This window comes from Athene cunicularia (assembly GCF_003259725.1).
Source record: "Athene cunicularia isolate RWA chromosome 3 unlocalized genomic scaffold, athCun1 chr3_part1, whole genome shotgun sequence".
Lineage (NCBI taxonomy): Eukaryota > Metazoa > Chordata > Aves > Strigiformes > Strigidae > Athene > Athene cunicularia.
In genome coordinates this window covers 50367972-50380910 of record NW_020799097.1, presented here as the reverse complement: position 1 = coordinate 50380910, position 12939 = coordinate 50367972, and the positions used below count along the sequence as shown (strand labels likewise).

Sequence of the window (12939 nt, the reverse complement as noted above, 5' to 3'; positions counted from 1 at the left end):
TTTTGAGTTAATTTCCTTTCTTTTTCTTTAAATGTCAGACCATATAATTATGAAACAGCAATTAAAAAAAATCTTCACATAAGACAGGTTGAAATTTAGCCAGATTGAACATTACTGAACATTATGCAGATTTACATTTATATCCGCTTGACTAACCAGCATAATTCAAAAGGAATAGATTTGTAATTGAAAGAGGTGGTGCTCAGGATCTCAGATCCATACTACATGTCTTTCGGGGGGTTTGCTCCAGATAAGCTCCCATGGATAATGTTGATTAGGTACGTAGATCAGGTACATTCCTGGAGAAGCATCTCCCAGTTTAGTTTCATCCAAACAGGAATTCCACTTGCATGCTCCAAGACCACCTTGTGATGTGAGCCAGAGCATGGTAAAGGACAATGATCAGAACTGCACTACTGCTCTGAATTAACACATTAACATAGATATATTTTTACAGTTTTATAATGGACTACACCTGACCTGAGTACTTTTCAAATGCCATAGGTTTCCAACTGTAATTTTCATTTTTTCAAAAGTGGTATTTTCTGTTGTATTTCACACACACACATGTCATTACATGACAAGAATAACAGCAGTTTTATAAGCAGTTGTGCTAATATCTACACAAAGAAATTACACTGGAGAGCTTTTTCACATAATTTCTCAGTGCTTTACTTGTAACTGTTCTGTAACATTTATCTTTTCTTTTTTTTAAGTGAATTCTATGTCCATGTTTAGCCTTCTCGACTACCACAATAATTTCTTACCTCTGTGATTTTTGTATTCTCTCCTGTATCAGTCACCTTTACTGGAGTTGAACGTTGAGAAACAGCACCTTCATCTTCTTTGTCTGTCCCAGAATCATCTTCAGAACTACTTGACACTGCTTCCTCACTTGGGGGTGGAGGAGCACTAGCAGCTGTTTTGCGCTGCAGCACCGTTTCTTCTCTATTACTTTTGTTCCTATTATGAAAGACAGTGTATTTATGAAATCAGTGACTATGTATTTATGAAACTAGTGAGATATTAACAAGTATTTAAAATTCCTAATTTTGATTACAGTCTTACTGCGGAAAATGTGTTCTTATCCTCTGGAGCAACCTGTTGTTCATCTTTTGAATCCCAATTGATTTACTTTTCTTCAATCTCTTCTTAGTCCAGAGCATTTAAAGATAGCTCAAAGGATTATGTCAGCTTTTCTCCACCAATTCTCTGATTCTTTACTTTAAATCCCTTCCACAGACTGACTGAATAAAAAGGACTAAAAATTCATTGAGACATAACGTCTTTGGTTTTGATCTGGGAAAAAGTTTCACGTGCTGATTAATAACACTATCCACTCCACTAGCTTTCTCAATTTTGGCCCTAAAAATAATCTTAATTATGTCACTTTTACCCCTCCTTTTTCCATACCTCTCCCCTCAGTTTAGCTCTTTAATCAGCCATATTTCTTTATGCAGCATATATTTCTCACTCTAGAAATTCTAGTCAGTATAAAGAGGTGCCTTATTTGTAAGAATTCTTCGAGATACAGCATCTATATTTTAGTAGGATAACACTGGGTTTAACTGTACAAGCTCTGAAAGGTACACATTACCCATCAAAAATGGTACAACCTCTACACCCTTTCCTACTAGCCATAGAAGGGTATGTGGTTGCACTTTCCTCTCAGACACCGTCACAATCTTTCAAGGACTCTAGAGAAAGAGGGACTGGAAGGCAGGTAATGAGAAAGTTTACAGACAAATCAGTTCTGGAAACAGAGAAGCAACATCTCCTCCTTGCTGAGGTGACTGTCCATATATATATACTGACATTGCATGACTGTCCTGGTTTCAGCTGGGATTAGAGTTAATTTTCTTCCTAGTACCTGGTATAGTGCTGTGATTTGGATTTAGGATGAGAATAAGACACTGATGCTTCAGTTGTTGCTGAGCAGTGCTTACACCAAATCAAGGACTTCTCAGCTTCTCATGCTGCCCTGCCAGTGAGGAGGCTGGGGGTGCACAAGAAGCTGTGAGGGGACACAGTCAGGACAGCTGACCCCAACTGACCATAGCGTATGATGTCATGCTCAGCATATAAACTAGGGGGAAAGCTGGCTGGAGGCCACTGCTCAAGAACAGGCTGGGCATCGTTCAGTTGGTGGTGGGCAACTGTTTTCCAACTGCATCACTTGTTTTTCTTGGGTTTTATTTCTCTCTCTTTTTTCATATTCCTTTTCATTACAAATCATTATTATTATTTTATTTACATTTTTAAACTGTTCTTATCTCAGCCCACAAGTTTTCTTACTTTCACCCTACCAATTCTCTCCCCCATCCCACCAGGGCAGGGAGTGAGCAAGCAGCTGTGTGGTGCTTAGTTGCCAGCTGGAGTTAAACCATGATAGTGACTTACTCTAAAAGAAGGCCCTAAAGAAAGACAGCAGCATGCTAAGAGGCTTTGACAAAAGCATGCAGTTTGGTGCAAATCCTGTTTTGAGTTGCAACCCTAGAGTTCTCATCAGCAAAGGCATGGAGGTCATGAGTCTCACTTAAGCTCTAGTGGAGCACACCATGACTGTCACAGAGTTCTGCCAATTGCTCAAACCTCATACAGTAGTTTATCCCTGTAGTGAATTAGCTAAAGTTTATATGCATTAGAAACACATGTAAACATGTAAGAGCCCTCCCAAAGGCTCTTGATCCAAGAGCATACCCTACCCCCAAGAACATTAATATATCAGAAGAATTGTTATAGCTGGAACAAATGCATTAGCAGAAAAAACACCACAGGTAAGTTTAATTTCTGACTCATCAGCATCTGACATCTCCTTAGATTGAAATTTATAGGAAACTATTATGAAGACATACTGCATTATTTTAAGAGAAAACTAAGGTTATCTTCACTGCTTTTCTAAATGAGGTGAAGGTCACAAGAAGAGCAGTCCTTTTTGAACGCTAAGAATGGAGCAAGTGGACAAACAGTGGTAAGAATGATATCCCCACTCCCAACACATACTCAGAAGGCCAAGATCTAATAGTCCTAGGGGACCAGAACACTTACAGATGAAAACTGATCACCAAATCCTCCAAAAATGTCACAAAAGATGATGACATATGTGCAAGGGAAAGATACCACCTCTACCAATGGCTAAATATGGGTAAGGTGAAAGATCGAAGCCACCTTTTACCCCACTACACAGCCAATGCATGGGAAGCCTTATGAGCAATACCCAACAAGTCCTGGAACATAGCTTTGATCCAGCTGACTATCTTGTAACAATCCCAAAAAATCACAGTGGAGAGCTTGAAGCAAAGTGTCTGAGAAAAATGTATAATGGTCAAGTATTCAATGGAATAGCTGGAGAGAAATCGGTTAAGTCCAAAATCTGACATTATACCAAAGCAGAAGAATAAAGCTTATCCTCAGAAGTACCCATAAACTCACAATGCTTAACAGAGATAAACTGTATAACCATGGCACAGTCTTCCTGATTATTCCCAGGGAACATCAGTAGCATGAAATCAGGTTCTACAAGTAATAAGAATAATCTACTCTCAACATTTATTTACAGTGAGTCAGGGTCAAGGCACAACAGACGTTATTTATGAGACAGTCAAATTTTATAGGTTTTAACAGAATAGCAAGTCTTCAGCAGAACTTACTATGTTGTGACAGCACAGGTTTAGTCATTACCGACAAAAGGTTTCCTTAATATGAGGCATCAAAGAAAGAATGAATTGGTTCAGGAAGAGTTCCCATAGCCCTTGTGTGATACAGTAGATCAAACACAACAGTAGAAAAAATAAAGTAACAAAGCAAGTCCAGGATATGAAAGCAGCTAAATGAAACATTCATCTGTCCCAATAACTGTTGCTGAATTGTTTTATGTAATTTGATGTATAATTATTTTTAATAATATTTTTTATCAAACGCTATGCAGAAATTGGCATTTATTGCTATTTCAGGATATATTTGTTCTATTTTTTTAAAAAAAAGACAATATATGCATTCCTGTCTCTCCAATAGAGAATACAGTTGCCACTAGTATGAAAGATGATCAAATTTTAACAACCTCTGTATCTTTATTCTAGATAAAATATCTCATGGGTTTCACTTAGAGGAGTACAAGAAAACAGAAAAGACTAAACAAGTCTGAATAAGGAATTCCCAGTGTCAAAGAAAAATCTCAAATTAGATATGACTTTCAAAGCGTACAATTCTACAGTATAACATCAATGATATTTTATTTTCATGTAACAGAAAATATGCTACAGACACACACAGTGTATATATTTGCATTACTATTTCACTACTATTAAACCAGAACAAAATTTCATATTTCAGACTTACCCCAACACTGATTTTCCAGTTTCATCAGGTTTACGAACAGTAAATGGACTTGGATCAATCCCCACATTCTTAGGCATAAAATCTCTGCCAAAACAGAAAGGAAAAACTGTTTATGAGTGAAGTTCAACACATAAAATTTTTTAATTTTCTGGAAAAAAACCCTCTAACATCTACCTTTGAATTAAAAAAAAAAAAACATTATAAAAAGAAATACCACATTCTATTACAAGTTAAAGTCATGTAAATATAAACCCCCTAGGCTTTTAAAAAGCTTTCAATTGCATTATTTAGTTACATAAAACAGCTGCAAACATTACCACTTGCCAAGGCGGCTAGAGGAATGTGCTCCATTCCTGTGCTGAAGAAGCCCTGTAACTCAGCTACACTGTTTTCAAAATGCTGCCAACACTCAAATTGGTCAAAAAGGCACACAAAGTAATCTGCCTGGAAGTCTTTAGCTAAAGTGTGATTAAGATTATGCTTAGAATATCCTGCTGATTGCTGCCAACAAAAAAAACACAAACCAACCAACCCACAAATAAACAAAAAACCCCTATCTGGCCAGCTGTGAAAACCTGATGAACTGAAGAAAACAATTGTAAAATGAGAGCAGAACAATTAGAAAATTGCTTTGAACATAGTCTCTGTGATCTGAGTCCACAGAAAAAAAAGCTTAATTCTCAGCCTTCAGGTGCCCAAACATTTGGTATCCCATAATGGAAAATAACTGGAAGTTTAAAAGCTATCTTAACAAAATTTTATTAGAGTAGCATTTTGATTTCACTGTTGTGATTTAGTTTCTAGAAGTTTGCCAAATTTGAACTTAAAACAAAAAAACCAAACACCCCACAAAACCTATCATGTTACACAAATTTAACCAAATAAATCAAATATACATTTAATTCACACCAAATCAGTTTCCTGTTAAGGATTTATCGTCACCAAACATCCCAATATACCGTGTAGAATTGGTCATTGCCAAGCAGAAAGTCTCATCAAAACTGCTCAACTCATACGGCCGAAAAAATTCATTGTGGATATCAATTTCCTCTTCATACTTGTGGAATTTCTTCACTGTCAACTTGCGTCTGTTTTCAGCACATGTCACTCGACGGAAAAGAAAAAAAATCTTTTTACTAACAACTACTGATTCTGCAAAAATCTAAATAAAACAGCCTGCTTATCTAGCCAAACTACCAGGCATTTTTCTACAGCCATATCCCCTCTAAGACAAGAAAATATGATATGAAGATGAAGTGTAGCACAGCTTTAATAAATTTGAATTATCAACCACCATAATTTGATTTCCCTTCATGATGACAGTTCCTAATAAAACATGCTCTACAGTATCCCAGAGAAATAACACACACTAGCTATACCCTGTCATCTGCAATAGGAATGTAACCACCAGCACAGACTATAAATATATGATAATAAGCAAGGGGAAAAAAAAAAAAAAGTGAGCCCCGGCACATAAACATACAAAGGTCAAGTTTTAAGCAATTAGGTATCTCATGCATCCTGCAGTTGAAAAGTCAGCTCATTGAAGAGGAGTGGTGGAAGTATTTAGCAATCATTATGAAAACATTTTTTTTTTCAGATTTGGGATCTAAAACAGTTAAAAAGCATTTGTGACTAAAACTTCTTTTTCAAGACAGTCTGAAAGGCAAGGAGCAAACATAGTTCCTACCTTCATCAAAAGGAAGGGGTAAATGCTTCAGCACACCTGTGGTCCACCAGTAAGTATAACTATACAGGAAAAAGACACACAATTGATACAGAAGATTTGATCTTGTATCCAGTCTAAATGTTTGCACATAACAGTTACCCAACCGTACAATCTCACTTTAGTAAACATTTCTTTGTAATTCAAGCATAGAAGAAAGAAAGGAACTATCCTTTCCAAATCCTTGGACGGAGGACTTCAACAGGTCCCTATCCTACTACTTTGCTCTCAGGCCATGAAATTTAAACACATGAAGCTCAATAAAGGTATGGAGGGAAGAGTGGTTTTGTTCCATTAAACAAAATGCATTTCAGGTGTCTACCTGTACAGTACTGAAAATTAAGATCTTAGTACATAGAGAAGGTATCTGTGGATTTCTTTTGTTCTGATCTTTTGGGGAAAAAACCCCACATCAACCCATCAATTCCCACCCACCACTTGGTATTCATATCCTAAAATTTAGGAAAATGGCATGAAGAAATGAAGGTCAACGATAATAAAATTGTCAAAGCAGCTGACTTCTACATATAAAAAACACATTTTGATGTGACAGCTGCCCTAAGCCTGAGAACTGTTGGCATAACTAACAGCAAAAACCAGGCCCTGCTGGAAGCTTATTCAGGATTTCTGAAAAACAACAAAGTCAGTCAAGCAACATTGATAAAATAAAGCATGTTTTATCTTTCATTCATGTTTACATATTCTTATTTTTCTCTTCTTAAATATACTTTAATTTCTTATCTAAATTATTCTGACAGGTTCTTCTATTTTGTTACTTGGTATGAAAATATGCTTATCTTCCCTGATTTTTATTTCAAATATGTGTGTATTCACAATACTGTAAGGGCTGTAATCAGAGTATCAATGCAGTTATCTCCTACTCATATCAATGTAGTCATCTGGAGCAGAAACAATGGATGTATTCCCATGCCCAGAGATAGACTTGACAGTGGAATTTAACAAACAATGCAGAACAGGCAGGGCAACACACTTCAATTCCAAGAACTGTGTATGTCCTAGACAGGAAGGAATGAGTTACGCCTGATGGTCTTGTCTCTTCCTGAAGTACTCTGTATCAGGCCATGCTAGCAAGCTGTTTTCTCCAGTGCCTTCGGAAACTATGCAGACATACCCAGTTTTGCTGCTTGCAGAAATAAGTAATGTGACAACAGAAAGTCTCCTTTTCCGTATTCATTGGCCTTTCACGTGAATCACAAATTATAAAAGTAATATATGAAACTAATTATGAAATCTCTTCTTTCTGATGGAAAGACAAGTACAATATAGGAAAAGCACAGATAGTCAAAAGAAGTTTCAATGACAGGAAACATCATCTTCCTTCTCTTCCTATATCCTTGATTTCATTATGAGTTTTTGTTATTTCCTTCGCTTCTGTGTTCAAGGAATCCAAAAAAGACATTGAACAGAGAGGCAGGAAGAAGTTATATGAAGAATTTGTCCCAGTAGTTTGGTAGAAACAAAAAATTACTTGAAAGAGCTTTTTTCACCAACTTATTACATGGAGGTATCATTTTGTTCTCATGAGAAAACACCTTGGTTGTATACTATAAGTGCTCAGAAGATATTCTGGCCAGAATAAAAGGTAAAACTAATTAACAAGTAAATGAAGAATACCAACAATTTTTTAAAAAAAAGTGTTCCCCCTCATCTGAGAACAGTATCTGTGACAAATAAGAGACAGTTGTTTAACAGTTACAGATAAAAGGGAGACTAGGACATTCATGTATTTATGATATATCAGCTGAATTAATTTTTGACATACAATAATGTTCGGAACAAGTAGGCAATAAAATTAATGTAGCATGTTTCATGCATGCTCGAAATAGCACTTGCTTGTATAACTGTTACGAGCCAGCATCAAGAGAAGCTTCAGAATACAATACAAAAGGCTTAAAATTTAGAAACAGTCATACCACATGCCAGCTGTCACAACAGGTTAATGGAATAAGCAGTCAACAGGGATGGAACACACTGTTAAAATACTTGCAAATTTCTCCAGACAAAAATCTAAATGCAGATATTCAGATCTACCATTTGTGATACAGAACTTCAAGATTCATAGAATGAACACAGATACAAACTGCAAAATTCTAAAAAGAAACGATTTAGTTAACATGTCTAGTACTGTCCTTATCACTAAAATCTAAGTTTTAAGGTTTTTATTTGGGGGGTTTTGTTTTGGGTTTTTTTGTGTTTTGGTTTGTGGGATTTTTTTTTGTTTGGTGGTTTTTTGTTGGGTTGTGTTTTTTTGGGGGGTTGTTTGTTGGGGATTTTGGGGTGGTAGGGTCTTTGCTGTGGGGTTTTTTTTGTGTGTGTGTGTTTGGTTTTGTTTTTTTGTGGGTTTTGGTTTTTTTGTTTTGTCTTTTTTTTTTTTTACACGCCATATTAATAAACCTTAATCATTCCACTTCATTGTGAAGTACTCTAAAATTACTTTAAAATTTTTACGCTTTAGCTCTATTACTTCTGTATAATACCGTGCAACTACAATGGAATATAAATGAAGTGAAATAGTCTTCAAAACAGGCTAGACATGGCTGAAAGGAAGGTAGAAAAACCATGGGCTTCTTGGCATGCACAGCAGCAGACTGTGTTACACAGAACCAATAAACAAATGTTATCCTCATCACCTAATCTAATCTACAATGACCTAATAAATCTGACCATCAAAAATACACCTGTATATTAAAGAGACAGTGGCAACTGTACTTCAGTAAAAGAGTGAAGCATTTCACACTGCAGGATCAAATTTCATATAAAATGAAACTTTTTTCAGTACCACAGAAAAACAACATACTAAAGCAAATCCTTCAAAACATCAACAGCCAACAGTTTTGGTAATTTTGTGAAGCTTTTTTTTTTTTTTTCCAGTTTTTGTAAAAGCTTAAAAATCAGTAAACAAGTTTTTGATAGGCTGCACAAATTATTTGGTTAACAACATGTATTTTTAAATATTTATTAGATCAATACCAAACAAAAACAGAACAGCAAAATACCTTCGCCTGGTCTGTGAGAGACTGAGGGTATTCTTGTGATGCAAATAAAAATCAGTGGGAAGTTCCCAGAGATGAGGTTTTCCTTCTGTAGGCTTGAATACTCCCAGAAAGAGATTGATAGAATCTTGCCTGTCTGCATCTGTTAGACAAGAGGTACACTTAACACCAGGAACATTGCTGAGCTCAAACCCATTCAGACATTTGCTTGTTTGTTGTTAGCTCCTCACAGACAGAGTGTGTACATCCTCTGACTTCTACAGGGACCTCTGGGCTTCAACCACCATAATGAAACTTCATCCAGACCTGACCTTCTGCCACACTGAAGTGCACAGGGAGCTGGTACCAGCACTGCATCTTTCCTTGGCTTCTCTCACAGGAGCCATGGCAGAAGCCCTGCTGAGAGGCTTTGCAGCTTCATCTCCCACCTCTACATATATGTGTTTGCATGAAGCACGTGCATGTATTTATGCATGTTTCAGGGAACCTGAAGTATTATGATGAATTTACTGCAGTCTAAATAACAGAATGATTTAATGAAATTAAACAGTATCCATACAATACACAAATTATGAATTTTTTGCATTTTTCTAGCCAAAACATAGTAAAATGATTAAAATTCACAAACACGTTTTAATAATTTGGACTTCTTTCTGTTGGTTTAAATATCAATTTCTCTTCATCAAACTAAGCAAGTGCTGAAATCCAATAGTTTGATAGCATTGTAGATGAAGCCTGACAAGAAACACTGCCGTCCACTTACATCTTTTAAATCTCTCAGAGATGAAGAAAAGCTGGAATCAGATGAGGGGTTGGGGATGCTGAACTGTGATAAGGACAGCTTTGCAAGCAGAGTCATAGGGGCAGAGGAAGGCTTACACGCAAAGGATTTTCAGATACGGGAGGATATGTGGAGAATTGAGCTCTATTTGTGCCTTGAGGAATTAGCATGGGGAAAGCTCTCGTCTCCACTCTTGTTTGCACTTCAGTGATCAGGCAAGGAAGGAATAGCTCAGTAGTTTTACTCCTTCAGTTCTCTTCACATTTCAAAAAGAGTATTCTGAGAGTTGAGTGTCCCTTTAGCAACACGCTGCATCAAAAAGACAAACTGAAATCTTAGTATACCAGAGAGCACGTGAAAAAATAGGCAGAATTCACAAAGCGGTGGTATGACAGCAAGGACAAAGTTGGTTCCTGGCCACCACCAAAGTTTCAGTTAATACCTCCTTCTCCGCTCTTCCCTCTGTGCAATATATAATATTTTTTACATGGAATTAAGACACAAGCAGCTGACAAATGAAGTGCTATGTAGAAATCTGGTGACAACGAGATTATAGAAAAGTATGGTACTTTACAGAAGTGCACATATGTGGAGGTCAATATTTGGAAGTGGGATCTGCTGTATAAACAATCACATGGTGTAACCATGTGTAACAAATAGGTTAAAATTGGTGGTAATTTCTGAAAGCTACAGGTAGGGATGAGCCTCCTTTGATCATTTACCATTGTTTCACCGGCCAGAAACAGAAGGTATACTGAAACTGTTAACTAAACAATTGTAAAACAATTAGAGTAAAACCAGATAATTCAGTTAACATACTATGTCACTACTTATGACGAATGCTAAAATGAAATAAAACTAAATTAAATTTGTTCTGTGAAAAGCAGCTTAAGATCATACCAACTGAATTAACCAATTCATTGTCTGAAACTGTCTGTACCAGCAGGTCATTAAAGCATTCTTACCTTTCTTCCGTAGCGAAAAAAATAACTTGTTTAATGTTACATTGCAAACAGACTCAAACCCTCTTTTGCATGGTTTCAGTTGTGCAGCTGTGTTTTAAACTTAACAGAAATAGAGGGCATCTATTAGAAAGTATATATTAGAATGAATCTTATTTCTCAACTTGTAATTTAAAAGTAGGTAAAAAAATGCAACATTAAAGATTCTTTATGCATGTCTTCAAGCAGGCACAAACATATAGGACTGGGGAAGCAGATAGTTAACTTGAAAGGTGACAATCCTCCCCTTGCTGTACTTTAAGGACTGAACAATTTTATGACTTAATTTTGAACAAAAATAGTGAAAGCTTTTGTCTTTCTTTGAAACACTGGCCACAAAACCCAGGATATTGAGCTTTTCAGATCAATTATCTAGATAGAAGAATCTCTGTTTTCAAAAAGAAATAATGTGTCAATGCACTGTGAAGAACAGACAAAAAACCAAACAGGTTTTCTTCCTTCATTGTTAGCACCTAATGTTATAATCAGGTACAAGTAAACAGATTGCACTGATTTTTTTCAAAAGATACTGCAATGTATGTGTATACTAGCACATTTTTAAGACCATTTGAGAAAACAGGAACTGCAGGGGCCATTTAATTGAATTAACCTAAAATAATCTATTGCTCTCAATCTGAGTTTGCAAATGTGCTACATGATGAATTACTAAATTGTGACAGATTCAACAAAACTGAGACTGTAATGTCCCATGACTAAAAGGTTATAGTAATTAAGTTTACTTTGATACAACACTACAAGGTAGTTTACTCTGTCCAGTGCTGTTTGTGGATAAATAGATTATTCTAGATTCCAGAAGCCTATTATGCATGTTGCAGCTTCAGCACTGAAGTCTGCAACATCACATTACTTTCTAAAAGGCATAAAAGCTAGAAAAGTATTATCTGGAATACTAATTCCTCTGACAGTCACAAATGAAAGAAAAAGGTTAGAATTCAACTAATCAGAATGCCTGCCAGAGAAGGTGTTGAAGGAACACCTAATTCTTAGCTGGATGTGTTCTGGTACAACTCATTTGCTTATAACCAGGGTACTTCAAACAGTTGACTTCCCAAACTACACTGTACCCTCTACTTTTTTCAAATGCTAGAATTAAAAACATGCATAAAAAAAAGTCATAATTTTTGCCTAAACCTGTAAAATTTTTTCAAGTTACCATAACATTGTCCCATATTTTTAGGAGGAAACCTTGGTTTTCTTCTAAGCTTCAGTCACTAACTTGATCCTGAGAACATTTCTTTAATTCTTTACTCTTCTATTACACAGGCAACATATTACAAATTTATAAGTACAGGAAATCTACAGAAAAGCTAGGCCACGTATCAAGAACTAGAGTGAAGCTGCACTCAAAATTATCTTTCTTACAAATCCAATTAGCATCTCCAGGCAAGTCACTTAACCAACATGTCTTTCTTATTCTCATCTGTACAACTTAATTAGTAGGTAGGGCTTATCCTAAGAGCTTTGAGGTGAACATGATGAAACCATTTTCTTAAAAGTATAAATTTTTAGAATCCTGTATTTTTTATAATAGAAAAAAAGACAAAAATGTGGCTAAATTATTTATTTTGGAGGCACTGTTAGCAGGCCACTTTTGATGTTGCTCTGAATCTGATATACTGTATGAATTAAAGCAAATCACTAAAATTTTCTGAGTCCGTTTACTACTGGTACATGAAATTCATAAGCATTAAAAATACGTTTCTCAGATCAGAAACACAAGGAAATGTTGGCTCACGGCCTGGCTAGCCCTCATATTTTTATTTGTATTTTAAAGGCTATGATGGATAGTAACAATAAGTGCAGCATAACAAATCAGAAACTTGGTTTAAAACTTCTTCCTTTATCTCTGCTTTCTGAGAAAACTTCAAGAATAAAATGATCTCTCTCAATGTGTCACATTAACAGATGCAGATGCTACCTGAACAGGCAGTGTTGACAGTGAACCACTAAATTTCACTGAAATTAGTGTTTTTAAAAATTCATACTAAAAATACAGTAAATACAACATTATGCTATGTTTCAACAATGCCATCTTCAAACACAAGGAATGCATAAAGC

The 12939-nt window shown here is 35.9% G+C and overlaps 1 protein-coding gene across 1 annotated transcript in view; it reads right to left on the bottom strand.

Moving 5' to 3' along the window:
- Positions 1 to 12939, bottom strand: part of FIG4 (FIG4 phosphoinositide 5-phosphatase) — a gene marked incomplete at its 5' end in the record, with an annotated part of 65578 nt that overhangs the window by 22846 nt on the left and 29793 nt on the right. Inside the window, 5 exons of the mRNA XM_026844192.1 lie at positions 768 to 963; positions 4339 to 4422; positions 5298 to 5445; positions 6029 to 6087; positions 9082 to 9220. Of these exons, the coding sequence (XP_026699993.1) occupies positions 768 to 963; positions 4339 to 4422; positions 5298 to 5445; positions 6029 to 6087; positions 9082 to 9220 (626 nt within the window). The remainder of the gene's footprint in view (positions 1 to 767; positions 964 to 4338; positions 4423 to 5297; positions 5446 to 6028; positions 6088 to 9081; positions 9221 to 12939) is intronic.